At 47.0% G+C, this 14,919-nt stretch overlaps 1 protein-coding gene across 3 annotated transcripts in view; it reads right to left on the reverse strand.

The window, feature by feature from the left end:
* Positions 1–14,919, reverse strand: part of Tnfaip8 (TNF alpha induced protein 8) — a 113,406-nt gene that overhangs the window by 29,656 nt on the left and 68,831 nt on the right. The window contains exon 1 of one of the 3 annotated variants that reach the window (XM_075968680.1): positions 8,849–8,980. The exons of the other annotated variants lie outside the window; for them this stretch is intronic. Within the exon in view, the coding sequence (XP_075824795.1) occupies positions 8,849–8,921 (73 nt within the window). The 5' untranslated portion in view covers positions 8,922–8,980. Of the gene's footprint in view, positions 1–8,848; positions 8,981–14,919 lie in introns of those variants that run through there. 3 annotated transcript variants of the gene reach the window in all.

Raw genomic sequence — 14,919 nt, forward strand, 5'->3', positions numbered from 1 at the left:
ATAACATAGGCCTTGCGATGCTATTGATCCCCAGAGCAGGACTGCTATCGATTTGCTCCCCACTCGGTAACGACTCACAAGGACACTACAACCCCTCCAGCTGACTCTTCAGTGGTAAGCCATCAGAACAAGAGCCAACACTTCCTCTGCCATGGTCATTGTCTGTCAGGGGCTGCGGAAAACAGCAGGCCACTGCCCCTCAACTATCTCCTAAAAACAAATGTTCTGACTCCCAGAACGCAGCAGGCTTGCAGGCTCCCTGGAGGTAAGGCTGTGGGATGGGCATCTGTTCCTGCAATGCGCGCTCCAGGTCAGGCACTGACTCCTTCCCCGCCCCCACACAGACAGCACATTCTCCTGAAGGCTTCCCCACCCGACCAGCACTCCCAGTAACTAATTCTTCTTAAGGGGATGAAAACAAGTGGGCCTACTGGTTAAGGCTCTGGTCTGCCCCTTTCCCACCGAGGACCTATTTGCAGAGCTAAATATTACTTAATAGTGCCTTATCTCTTATTCTCACTGGAGAAGGTCGAATGGGAACACTACATTTGTTCAAATGGTCCATTTAGGTTTTTAAACTTCTCCAAAAGGCAGTGGGTGACATCTATACAAACAGATTACTCTCCTGTTTCAAGGAGGCTTCATGGCCTGAAGGCAGAGATCATATTTACATACGTCCTTATTCGTCACGCATGCCAGGGAGAGGGTAGAACAAGGCTGGTGGGCGGGCACTGTCAACCTGGGTGCCGCTCTCCAATATGAAAACTTTAGAGTGAAAGATGTACGATGCGATATTGTTCTAACACCCAATCACGGTGGGCGATTCTACACGCACTCGCAGTGAGGATTACTTTAATTACAAAACATTTTGCTAGCCAGACCTCTCTTAGACAGCCATGCACAGGGCCTCATTTTACTCTCATTCATTTGTGGTATGATTTTAGGAACAAACTGCATTATGTACCCTGCTCGTTTCACCAGTTTCCAAGTTGTTGGCGTCATCTGCGGAACAGAAATGTCCACAAATAAAAGGCTGGGGCACATTGCTGACTTTTGTATCGTGTTGAGATGAAATCACTGGATCCTGAGATTTCTTTCCTGGCTGTGTTTCTCTTCCACCCACCCACCCTTTGGCTACTTCCTGGATTACTAATAGCCAGGAGCAGGGAATTTAATCATCCATGCTCTCCTGACAGTTCAGAACGACAGAGGCATGGTGCGTGATCAGGCTGGTAAAAGTTTCAGAGGTGTGGATGGGGAGCCTCGATTGTACCCCAGCTTTTAGAAGTCGGAGAACCAGGTAACGCAAGGCCAGTGAACAGCTCCCTGGAGAGGAAAGAATGTGCCCCATCCCGAAAAAAATTTTCTACTTCTAGTCCTTGTCAGCACACTGTACTCTAAATCAAATGACTACAGTAATGGAAAGGGATAACGGTGTAAAAGTCTCGCCTTCAGGAGAGATTGCTATGCCTGTTACATTATGTACGACATCAAGGTCAGGCTTACCAAGTACCGGGCACTGTATCATAGCCAACCTCATCACTGGCCTTGCCTTGTTGTTCCCTCGGCCAAACCAGGGCTGTAAAGAGAAGATACAAGGAGGGACCTGGCAAGGCAATGAATGAGAACCTGGAGTGCCACACCCCATGGGTCTGAAACAGTGAGAATCAACAGCATCCGATGCCCAGCTTATACAGCATCATAGGGGTCCATTCCCTCAGAAGAGGATTCTAGAAAGTCACCACCGTAAACTGAGTCTTCTCCTCAATTATAAATACTTGACCAGCTAAACTGTGAAACTTCTAGAAGAAAACCTTCAGGACGATGAAACAGAAAGGGGCTTCGGGGAGAGGGGGGAGGAAACAAAAGCAAACAAATGAGAATACAGCAAACGGCAAGGGCTTCTGTGGGGCAAAGGACACCATAAAGACATAACCTACAAAAGAGAAACTATCTGCAAACCATTCATCTAACGAGAAACAAGGGACAGATTACTGTAACATGCAAGGAAATTGAGTAACTCAATGGCAAAACCTCACGTCACCCAACCAAAATCCAGAAGACCTCTCTGAATGTGTGTTTCTCAAACAAACGACCAACAAACACATGAAAAGGTATTTGCTCCACACCTGTCATCAGGGAAGCATACCTGGAACCGGCAGTGAGAAGCCAGCACCTCAGTTACAGTGGCTGTCGCCAAGGGGAAAACAAAAACAAATATGCTGGCAGGTATTTTAATAAAAAGAATTCTTATACACTTTTGGTAGGAATACAAATCAATACAGCATTACACAACACGCTATGGAAGTTCCTCAGAAAAACAGAGATACAATTACCACATGACCCAGCAATTCCACTGACTGGGTGCTTATCCAAAGGAAATAAAATCAGAATGCCAAAGAAATGCCCGTCTGCCCATATTGAACACCGCACTTTCTAATACGCAAGATATGGGACCCACATTGTTCATTGATAAGTGAATAAAGAAAATGTGGTATGAGGACAAAATGGAATACCTTTCAGTCATGAAAATAAATGGATTCCTGTCATTTGTGGCAATGTGGCTAGACCATTTTATATTCGATGTAGTAAGCAGACACAGAAAGTCAAATGTCACATGGTCAAGTACAAAAATACATTACACAGAAGGAATAAGTCCCAGGGTTCTACAGCCTGGAGGTGACGACGGTTAACAAGACCATCAGCTAGCTCTAGAGAGCAGCTCCTGCCCTTGGATTCCTCTGTGTTTGTAGGAGGCAGCCCCCCTGCGATGCTGGCTTCTAGATCTCCTGCACTTGGGCTGTACAGAGGCACTGGAGAGTGACCTGGGCAGCTGCCTCCTGGCAAGAGGCAGCAGATAGCGTGAGCCAGAGCCTCTGTCTCCCCACTTCTGACTTCTCTAGGGCACAAGTAGACCCAGGCTACAGAGACTCTTCCTGAACCCCAAGCTTATGTGAGGATGGACGAGGGGTGGGTTTAGACACGGCTGGAGCTTTTACACGGGGGTTGAGGGACACATTCTGCAGTTAGTGGGGTCTCTGTTCAAATTCTGGTTTTACCTTTCCTAACTTCGGGTACAGTTATTCACACTTTGAAATGAAGCTGCTTAGCTGTCAACTGGGATGGACACAAAAGACCGTGACACAGCATGCAATGAGAGTACGCCCAGCACGGATCTAGTGTAGGAAAGGACTCCGCATAGCCTAGCTTCGGCGCCGCTTCTTCTGTGTTCAAGGAAATTCACGATGCTGGCAAGCTACTGAGACCCTGACCGCATGCTTGTTTTATCTTTGCTAATAAGAATACCTGTATGAAAATTTTAAGAAAATCAAAATAAGCTGATCCTCTGGATTCGGAAGGCGCCATTTCTATTTCTAGAAAGAGGAGAGGCAAGTTTTAAGCAATGCTCTTTCCTCAAGATTCTGCCATATCACATATCTTCATTTAAAGTTGATCACTTAACAAACCACCGTTAGCTCCTTCCATATGAGATGCCCCCAGTTTGGCGTTGGGGGTTCAGGAAGGGAAAATGTATAATCTTGTTGTCAAAAAGTTCATAATAAAGTGCAGGCAAATGGAATGACTTATTGTTAACGCAGGGTGAAAACAGTGCATACTGGATAAGCACAGGATACCAGGGAACAGGCTGGAAGAGCATTCTCTGCAAAATGGGTGTACTTGGAGGCAGAACGCACTTGAGGCAGAACCAGAGCGATCACAGCCAAGGAAACGGGGCTGTTGAGAGGAACGGGGAAGTAACTGAACAGAACACTGCTGGCCAAGTGCTGGGGTAGAGTGTTGCGGTTAAGGGGATGCAGATTAGAACTTCCCATCTTGCAACAGGCCTCCTTAACAGGGTTGAAAGACTCAGACTCCCATTTCCCAGCACTGGAATCGGAAGCACCCTCTCCCCCAGCAGCAAGGGCAGGGACTCTCAGCCAAGACCAACCAGATGGTTAAAATCTGGGGCCTTGAAGGCTAAGATGACAGAAAACCTGAATAGTCAGAGGTAGTAATGGCAGTGGTGGCAACCTCACCAGATGGTTCTTGGGGTCTGCCTGTGCTCCCTAGCACATCCTGAAAGCCTGGGTTTTGAGCCTGTTAGTGGGTGCTGAGGATCTGACCTCAGGGTTCCCCGCAGGGGCACAACTGGAAGATGGTGGAGGGTTTCAGGTGACCAGAGGGTGTCAGGGTGAGACTGCGCCCTGTCCTTGTTCTCTGTGATTTCCTGGACACCGCATTCACGGTTTTCCTCATGATGAGCTGCCAACAGCACAGACCCAGGCAAGAGGACCATCCATCATGCCCTGAAACCTCTAAAACAGCAAATCAAAATAAACCCTTCAACCAGAGAGATTCCTAACTGCAATCCTAGCATCCACAAGCCTAGGACAGGGGGACAAGGAATTTGAAGCCCCCAATGGGTATACATAGTTAATTAAAAGTCTATTCTAGGTTATACAGTAAGAGCCTATTAAAAAAATAGTAACAAATAAAAATGTTCCATAGAAGTTGATTACCTCGGGTATTTTTATTAGAGTGACAGAAAGCTGTCTAAACACAGTGAATGTACAAATTATTCAAAATTTCCATCAATTATTTTGTTTACAATAACAGAAACTACATTCCATTTTTTGCTTCTGGAATTGTAGCAATGGGGGCAATTACTATAACAACCCAAGCACAAACGCTCAGGTGCAGGACATATAAACAAGATGTATTCCAGGAGGAACGAGGCAGGGGAAGTGGGAGGCCTTCCTTGGTGACTACTTGGAGGCAGAAGACAAAGGAAAGGACAGAGTTAATAGGAACATGCAGGAATCCAAAGAGAGGGGGAGGACATTCAGTAGAAACTCCGAAGAGAGATCAGATTTGTGCTGGCAGAAGGGGTGTGGTCATGTGAGACTTATTGAATTGAAGGTTCCTGTTCAATGTTCAGAGCACAGTACCTGCCAGCCAGCTCAGTATACAGGTGGTTCTTAGAGGAGACCAGGATGGAGGCAGAGCAGATGTGACACAAGAGCTGGAAAAAGAAAGGGAACCAAGGGATGCTGACGTCAGAGGAACCAAGGACGATGCTAGTTCCTAGTGTTAAATACAGCTGTATTTTGGTGGTGGTTTTGTTTATGTGGGGTGTGTGTGTGTGTGTGTGTGTGTGTGTGTGTGTGATGGGAGATGGGGAGAAATTGTGGAGGTCAAAGGACAGCTTGTAGGGATTGGTTCTCTTCTTTCCCATGGGAGTTCCAGGGATTGGATTTAGGTCATCCAGCTTGGGCAAGCACCTTCATTGGCTGATCCATTTTGCTAGCCTTTAAACTTATTATTATTACAGTTTTAAATGATCATTTTGACAAAAGATATGACCAGAGGTTTACTGATGATTTTGACAAATTTGTAGAGTGATGAACCAAAAAGACAAAAGGGAAGAAATTTCACAAACCAAAACACAAAACCAACCAGATTTTAGTAATGCAAGGTACCAGGAAAAGAACATTAAAAGGCCAGGTATGTTGGTATGTAACTGTAATCCCAGCACATGGGAGGCTGAGGCAGGAGCATCACTGTGAGCTCAAGGTTTGCCTGGGTTACACAGCCAGATGATATCTTGAAAATTAAAACAATCAGAAAGTGTTTTTAAAGAAAAGTTCATTTTAAAGGGCAGATTAGTAATGCTTAAAACTGGACCAAGTGATGGGGATAAACTTTATACACGAGTCAGCCGTTTCGTCTATGGTATTTAACAAGCACCTCTCTCTGTGTAGACTCTGGGGACCAAGGTGGTGGAAAAGACACTTTTGCTTAAGAGACTGCAGCCTGGAAGGGAGGTTACCCAGTGTGGTGTGTAGCAACAGAGGAAAGGACAGGAGTTCTGAGAACAGACATCTGGGGGTTCTGGTTCAGATAAGGGAGGAGTTGGTTCAGAAACGGCTTCTCTGAAGAGCTGGTTAGGAAAAGGGCTCAGATAAAGCAAAGAGTATTAGGGCAGAAACGTGGCAAACACTTTTTTTTTTTGAGAAATGAGAACTCATGTAAGCGTGGGAGGGAAGGAACCAAGAAAGATTGTGTGGAGGGCCACGGTGGAAGGGTGTCATTCTGGAGTATCAAAGACACCTGCTCCACGGCTTGGTGCATGTGGCTGCCAGTCTGCAAACAGAAGGTTGTCTAATGGCCATCATGTTCACTGTGAAATATTGGAACTGGTGGGGCAGGAATGACCTGGGTTAGGGGGCAAAGGGAAAAGGCTCGTGTGGGCAATGAAGCAGAGAGCTGTACTCTCTTGCCAGCCAGCCCTCAATTCTCTCCCAGGTCCTCAGGAAGCGATGATAGCTTTCGCATTTCCACCACTCAAACCCTGATTGATTCTCAAGGCAAAGGAGTCTTGGATTCTTCAGTGCTTATGTCTAAATCATCCTCAGTGATCTCAGCTATCATTCATTTTTACTACGTTCATAATTAAGCAACATACTCAACAGGAAGCAACTAAATGCCAAATATGTGGATATTAATTGTCTGCTCAGGAAGCCCAGATCCACAGGAAACTGTTGAGATCCTCTTTTCAAAGGCATTCTCCTCCTTAATAAACTGGCTGCTTCCCGTTCACTTTATGGCTAGATATTGTAAACGCTTTCTCCTTCGTAGCAAATTCTGGATTTTTTTTTTAAAATCATGTTAAGCACTTACCTACTGGCAGACAGGCAAAATGAAAGCATTTCTTCAGGAGGTGACTATAGGCGGGAGCTACTGCCAGCACAGAGCCAAGGGCATTCTAAGCTATGAGAGCTGAACAATCTCGGCAGTCATACTCGTCCACATTCATGCACGTGCGCGGATAAATGGGCCTCTAAGGACTTGTACTTCTGATGGCATCTTTTTCAGATTCGCCCCCAGTGAACGTACGCTAGTCTCTTACTAGGGTTCGGAATACTGAATCGGAAGTATCCACCACTACCACAAATGGGATGGGAAGCATCCACAGGCAATTTTCTTGCCATTCAAAGAGTGTGAAGGGCTCCGGATGATCTCTCACTAGACAAGACAGACAAGGCTACCCCCAGGGGAAAAAAACCACAAACTGTAAGTGAAGGGAGGTAGGGAAGGATGGGATCGGCGAGGAGAAACAGCAAGAAAACTAAGTGGTGATAGACTAAGTGAGGGGTTGGGGTCCACAAAACAGCAGCCTGGCAGATACACACACACACACACACACACACACACACACGCACACGCACACGCACACACAGGCACATTCTAACACACATCCTAGCACAAGCTTCAATGCATCAATCTGGTCACTAAAGTAATAGACCAATTTTCCTCAGACTTGGTTTAAAAAAATAAAACAACTTACCCTAACTGCTATCAATTTAAAATTCTAGTAGCTCAGGTTAATTTAAAGAAACGAATATTCTGAATTTCCTCTAAAATGAAGAGGGCAAAGGGTGTGTGGCAAGTAACCACTGCAGGCAAGGACAGATGAGGAACAAGTGAAAGGCGCCCACACACCACAGCTTCCATGTGGCTGCCTGCAAACTCACAGCCAGAGGCAGCCAAAGGAGGCGAGACTGTGGATGAAGCTAGAGGGAGGTGTAATACAGTTGACCTGGCAGTATTCATCCCCTCACTCCCCCAACTCCTTTCCTAAAAGTCAGGGAATAACAGGCCTGGAAGAAAACGCTATGCAATTTACAAAAAAAGTTCTGGAACGACTTCTCAGCCCAGCTCCTATTTCCTTTGACTACTTCTGACTTCATGTAAATTGCACAAAACACAGCCATCAACACAAAGCTCTCTTGGTACAGAGGCCAACAAAGGGAGACACCCTGCTTCAAAGCAACAATTCTCCTAGCTGTCACTTCTCATGCTGGCTGGCCCGGATTTCTGTTAAACAAGCCCTTTCAATGGACAGTTTCCCTCATTCCACATAGTGAGGTACATGGGCCACATCGAAGGCCTACACTGCAAAATGTAGAACTTTCCTTGCTCAGTTGCTGCCCCAGGAGCTGTGGCTGACTTGCAACTTAGCAGTCTCCAAGATGCTAACTGAAAAGAACGGGGGATTTCACAGCCTTGAACTAATTTTCCCCAGCCACCTCAACTCCCACCCCCGTGTACAAGTGGACTTTTGTATACATAAAGTTCCAGGAAACAAAGCACACAAACACTCATACACAAATAAACTCCCAAGCTAACACCAGCTATAATAGTGTTTTGGTTGGAGCTTTTCCAGGCCTGTCACCGGCTCTGTTAGCAGTAAATGAAACTCTTGCTTTTGCAAAGACAGAAAGGGACAACCTCTCCTATTTCAAATGGTAAAAGGGGCCCCTCACATCTTTCGGTCCCCAGCAAAACGAACAGCAGAAGAGTTGGCAAAACAAAACAAAAAACAAACAAAAAAGAACGTATTCCCCAAATAAAGATCTTTCGCTTCTCTCCTCACTCAGCTTCCCCTTTTAGCCGGAAACGCACGTCCCTTCCAATTTCTGACACCCCTTTTCAAGAAACCCGGACTTGGGCTGTTCCTGGGAATCCAGCTTTGGGCTGTCCCCAGGCAGGCGGCCCATTCCAGGCGCTTTTTTCTTTTTGTATTAACAGTCAAAGCTCGCTTTCTCCTTTCGAGAGAAATCTGAAAAGCAGCCTTGGTGGGCAGGCTTGGCTAGGTCTGATGCTGGGTTCCTTGCCTCTTAACCGCCTGCCTAGTGGGACAGGGCTGCACCCTGGGCTCTCCGCGTCCAGCCAGGCTGGAGAGAGACAAAGTTCCCCACCGCTTGCTAGCTGCTCCCATCAATGCCTGCTCCCGCCCTCCTCCACATTCCTGCGCTGAACTTGGCGAGCCGAGCGGCTGGCGTACCTTCCTTGGGCTCCTCCGCCTCGGAGAGCATGCTGTCGGGGTGCACAGCCGCAGACGCCACCGCCGCGGACATGGACGTGAGGCTGCGAGGCTCCCAGACGAGAGCGATGCACGCGGGCGGCGGGACGCGGTGGGAGGAAGCCGCTGAGATCAGAACCTCCCGAGGCGGGCGGCTGGCTGCGGGAGGGATTTTCAGGGGAAAGTTCCGCAGGAGTGACGAATCGCGTGGGGCTGGGCCACAGGAGTCCGCCCCCGAGGGGCCGCCGCGGGTGGAAGCGACCCGGCAGGTGGGGCCCAGCACAGGAAAGGTGCCCTGGAGAGAACGGAGGTGCGAGGCAGAAGTGCACAGGGGCAAGCTCGCACTGCATCTGGGGGTAGCACTTCTGACATTCCGTCTTGGGCTTTGACGTGAAAACTCTTTCAGGGCTGCTATTTTTTTTTTTTCAGGCTAGTGATACAGATGCTGTTGCAAGCGTTTGGAAGAGTCCCGTTCGCAAGGCACAAACTTCACCAGTGCCAGGAATGGCCTCTAAGAAAGTCGGACAGGATGGGCAGAAGCCCCCTAGTGCGTGGCTGGCTCCCTCTAACCAATGCTGGGAGTTAAAGGCCTCTCTGGCTTTGGGAAATGCTGGCAGACAGGAGATAAAAGGCCAAAGGGCAGGAGGGCCCAGAGCACAGCAGCCATCCTGCCCTCCCCTCCCCACCTGGCCCTTACTACAGACTCAGAGGAAGTCCTCTTAGCCCTGGGTGGCCCCGGTTTGCCCTTCAGAGAAGTGGGTACGACAGCTTCCACCACTCTACCTGTCTTCGGAGGTTATATATTTTACCAACCCTTGTTTAAGCACCAATCCTAGGGTGAGGGAAAGGAAAATCATCCAAAGGAAGGAAACACCTAACTGGAGATTACGTGGAGAGGTACATTCTTTAAGAAATGTCTTTTCCAGCCGCCTTCCTTTTCCTTATATCTATTTTTATATGGAGGGGGCAGGCTCTATGGTCAATTTAATGAAAGAACTATTTAAACTGCCTAGGTTTCTCAAATCTGGGTTTAGATTGAGCTCTGCTATTTATTATTTATACGGCCTTAAGCAAAATAATAATAATAATAATAGACCTCTCAAGTATCTATTTGCTCATCTATAAAATGAAGATAAAAGTAGTATGTAATTCACAGATGTGTCTGGTATTGCAGCCAGTACTATAAACAAAGCAATTTGATAGAATAAGTGCTACACACGGGTTATCATTAACTATTGCGCCTTATGACAATAAATTTTTATAAAGGATATTCTTGCCTTTTACTTCAACATTAAGTTTCAACAGTACCAATTCTATTCACAGGCAAGGGGACATTATAAATAGTAATATAAGGTCTGATATTAAATCAGTTCCTATTGACGGGTGATTGATTCTAACATGCCTAAGACCCTTTCAGAATTTTATATCAATTTTATTGAAAGGGCAAGGTGAACCAAGACATAATAGCCAGAGGGAAGAAAGAAACATCTGGAAAATATCAGAGCTGTGGAAGCCTACAGAAACCGTACATGCTTTGAAAAGAATAACAGGCTGCACCCTTCTGAAAATCAAGGTTACCATGGTCCCCACATCCTAGTGCTGGTCAGTCTATGCTCCCTAATCTTAGGTTCATGGCAGACACAGGCTGAGATAAAGATGGAGATGGTTCTGAATGGGAAAAAAAACCGCTCCCTTGCCAGGCATACATGGCCTTGCCCGTCCTTCTGAGGAAATCCCTCTGGCCTTCCCTACCCTACAGCATCTGGCCTTGCTTTCCACCTCCGCAGGCCAGATGTCCACGGATGTCCACCGCGGGCTCTGAGGAACCTCGTCATGGCTGTGTGCTACACAAACGAGATAACTTTTGTCAATCTCTAGCTGGGGTGAAGCAGCATCTTTCCCAAGATGAGGTGATGATTACGCAAATGAGGACTGCCCAGCTTCCACATTCATCTGCCCCAAACACAATGACTTTCTCACTTCCTTCAGGAAGTGCCCCTTTATGTAATATTTATTAAATGTCATTTACAAACCCAAGGACATGCAAACCTCCTAAGGTCTGTTGAGCAGAAATCCTTAATACCCTGCTTGTTTTTTACACGGGTTCGCAAAACGGCCTTCAGCCCAGCCCAGGTTAGCCAAGGAGAACAAGTGCTGAATGAACAGTTTGAATGCCGCCACAGCAGCCCGGTAATCAACTTAGTGTCCCGTTAACAGCCCTGCTGATCTTTGAAGTCACCAGGATCCTCAGGAAACCTCCAGAGAAACTTTTTTTTTTATTCAAATACAGTCCAGCGGTCACCTTGGGGAAGAATGTCCCCAGATCAAATTCAGGAACAAAGGATGCCCGGCTTACCTAAAAAGACTGTTGATGATAAGCACACCATAACCTTAGAGCCGTCTGCCCTGGGCAAACTATTCTGCTTCATGCCTCCAACTTGCAAAATCATGGCAATGGACGGCTGGACCTCCAGGGCTCTCATCTCCTCATGCTACTTCCAAGTGAATAATTGGTAGTGTTGATTTTGCTAGAATTTTATTCAAAGTGGGCTGGGCTAGTCATAGTGGCTAATACTCCAGGACATCACAGGGATCTGCTACTGCCTCTCTGACTATTCATTTTTGTCTTTTGGAGACGGGGGTTCATGGATCCCCAGGTTGGTCTGAGATTTGTTAAATGAGCAAGTATGACCTTGAATTTCTGATTCTCCTGCTCTCACGCCCAGTGTGCTGGGATTGTAGGCTTGCACCACCATGTCTAGTCTATGTGGGTCTGGAGATCGAACCCAGGGCTTCATGCATTCCAGGCAAGCGCTTTACCAGCTGAGCTATATCCCCAGCCCCCTATTAATTCCTGTATGCTTGAGAAACAGCCCAGCATCCTTCCTTGAGCAATAAGCTCAGAATTCACATTAACCATCCTTTGTAGATCACTTACTATAAAATAGCCACTAAACTGATTGGTTGGGGCTGAGGACCTTCCATCCAAGACACCACTCAACTCAAGCCTCCAAACCATGGGAAGGCCTCACTGGTCATCTCTCCGGAGCCCTCCCTGCCCCATATCCTTGCTCTCAGTGCAGAAAGGGGACTCGTTTAACAGTAGAGGCCATTTATGTACCTTCCAAGCAGGAGCAGCTCATGCTTCCTGTGGCCTTGTATGTTGATGAGCAGAGGGGCTAGGTTAGGGGTCTGAGCATGAAGTGGAACAGAAGCGCCCGAGCCAGCAGAGGCAACTAAGAAAGAGCGAGGCGGCGGGAAGAGAAAGGCGTACTGTCACCAGACTCTGGGAGTGTGTGGTTATGGGTAAATTCCATTCAGACTTCCAATGACAGTGCCAGCAAATCTTACATAACCATCAATATTCTGGGTGTGAGCAAAGGGTTCTGAGGGAGTGAGAAGCGCTGACGCTGAGGTGCGCGCTGGCAGGCAGACAGCTATGCATCTGGTGCGCACTTGTTTCCTAGGATTCCATTGTTTGTTTCTGTTTCTCTCCTAAGAAATCATCCGTGCTACAAAGCTTTGCGTAGATAATCACAAAGCTCGTGCGCACCCGCATGCAAGCGCGCGCACACACAAACACAGAGACCAGGTTGGAAAATACTGAAGGATTTGTGAGTCCATGATCCTTTTCCTAGAATACTTGTCAATAATTCTTTTTATGTTTTCTTTTTGGAAACAGTGTTGGAGTTTATTAAATAGAGCTTTCACGAGAGTTCAGTCTGAGTATTAACTTTAGGGGTGTCTCCGAGAGGTGCTTAAGAAAAGGGTACTATATACCCAAGAAATAGGTCTGGCTTCTCCAGAGACTGTGGCACCACTGTGTTCTACAAGAGACTGCAGGTATGACTTGGTGGCTCTGAAGTGACATTCTTCAAGGGGTTTCTAGGAAACTTTTCTCTCCTGGTTTTTTTTTTTCCTATGTGGTGTGGGAGGGGTGAATGTGATGAGGTCAAAGGGTGGTTTCTGAGGTGCAGCGGATAGTGCAGGCTGGAAAGGAGGAAGACTAAACTCACAGGTCACATGACTCATTGCCATGTGACCATTTTGCTTGAAGAGTATAAAAAGGAATTCTACGTAGGTATTCTTCATTGCAAATTTTGTTACTTATGTCAAAACTCTTGACCCTGGGTTAGTGAGAGAATGCAACTACACTCCAGGCTGAGGGGCTCCTTTCTCTTTCCACGTTCTTTAAAATTTCCCTGTCTTCCTATTTTGCCTCAATCTACTTCTCTGGAATTTGGTTTAGTCTTAGTGGGGTCGATGATGGCTGAAGATTGAATTTTTGAAACTTCACTGCTAAACATGAACAGAGACCCTATCTACCGAGGGATCAAATGTCTGAATCTGTCCTCGGCTTGGAGACTGGAGGATCTTCATTCAACGAGAAACTAGCAGAGGGACACCGTGACTATAGCTGTATTTACTAAGTCACCCCTTGAGTTCACTATATGTAACTAAAGAAAGGCGGTTCTGCCTCCCCCACCCATCGCAGCCCCACTAGCCAGTCAGCAGGCAAGGCTCCTGAGGGCAGGCCACTCCACCCCCATCTCCCATTGGGCCCTGGAACCTACAAGCCCCACTCTGCCCTCCCCAAACCCAGCCACTACAGCATCAGCAGCCCCCAGAGGCACAGACGCTGACTGGAGGAGGAGACGGGTAGATAGCAGCGCAATGGTGCATTCAACAACATAAAAGAGCAATACGGTACCACCAGAACCTCGTGGTCCTACAGCAGCAAGACCTGAACATCCCAACGCAGAAGAAGCAGAAGCAAACGACCTTAAAAATAACTTTATGAAGATGATAGAGGCCCTTAAGGAGAAAATGAAAATTTTCCTTAGAGAGATCGAGGAAAAGAGACAAACAAAAAGTTGGAAGAAAAGAGGTTCTATGACTTTTCAAGTCTCTGACCTGAGGAGCAATGGGCTCCAGGACAGAGTGGATGTGGCTGAGCTTCCTTCCTGCCTCCTGCATCGGTCCTCCCTGCACAGAGGAGGGATGCCTCAAAGACACTGGAAGGTCACCAAAGAGTTTACATCTGGCTGCTGTTCCAGCACAGACGGCTCTAATCCTTGTTCGCATGCTGAGATCACCACTCCAAATTAAAGCCATTCCAGTCTTGACATTTAGTGCTTTAAGTAAGCTATAAATTTAATAGCCTCTATTTATTCAGCTACATGAGACCATAAATGTGTTGGGCCTTTTTTTTAATTAAAAATTCAGTTGGGACCCCAACTAAGCTTCCTTGGATATGAAGCAAAATCAGAATTAAGTGGGAGGGAGAGGACCCAAAAAACTCCAGACTCAATTTGGGTTTCTTAGCCTTCTTATGGAGAGCATAGCAGAGCCCATGCCGGCAGAACCTTGCTTGGATTGAAAGGGTTCTCCTCTAGTTACTCTTTTTAAAAAATTTCCTCTACAAACAGGCAAGTCGTTAGGCCTCTATTTGCACATCTGTAAAATGGGGGTAATGCTACTTATCATCAGTGATGAAATGAGCCAAGAAGCTGGCCAGGTGTGCAAACTACAGCACACCCCTTGTCTCATGTCCCCATATTTTCATGAATGATGCCAGACTGGTTTGGACTGTTCAGGAATGTCTACTTGGAACCCTACGTGCTGACCCAGATTGATGAGCTACAGAGAGTGAAGGCAAGAGGGCTGTAATTCTTCCTCTGCCCAGGTTAATGGGGTCAAATGGGAAAGCCTCAGGGGAGGTCACAGAAAAGATTCAACAGATTGATGGGAAGGAATCCACTGAGTCAGGGCAGCACGGAGTCACGCTGACTGAGGCATGCTGGCCCTCCTCAACTTAGGTGATCAACAGCCACAACCCAGGTGAACATCCGTCAGACACAACAGTCACAGGAGCTAAGTCTGCACGCAGCATGAGCTGTCACCCCTCTAGCCCCCCGTTTGACGTGACCCCTAGACACGTCAGCAGCAGCCTCTCTCCTCCACCTCCTCCCTCGCCTCTCTTAGCAGAGACACTTTCCGTAGAAGGCAACCCCACTTAGAAAGCCCCTCTTTGTAGTGAGCCAAAGTCCAGT

The sequence above is a fragment of the Microtus pennsylvanicus genome, chromosome 4, assembly GCF_037038515.1.
Source record: "Microtus pennsylvanicus isolate mMicPen1 chromosome 4, mMicPen1.hap1, whole genome shotgun sequence".
Lineage (NCBI taxonomy): Eukaryota > Metazoa > Chordata > Mammalia > Rodentia > Cricetidae > Microtus > Microtus pennsylvanicus.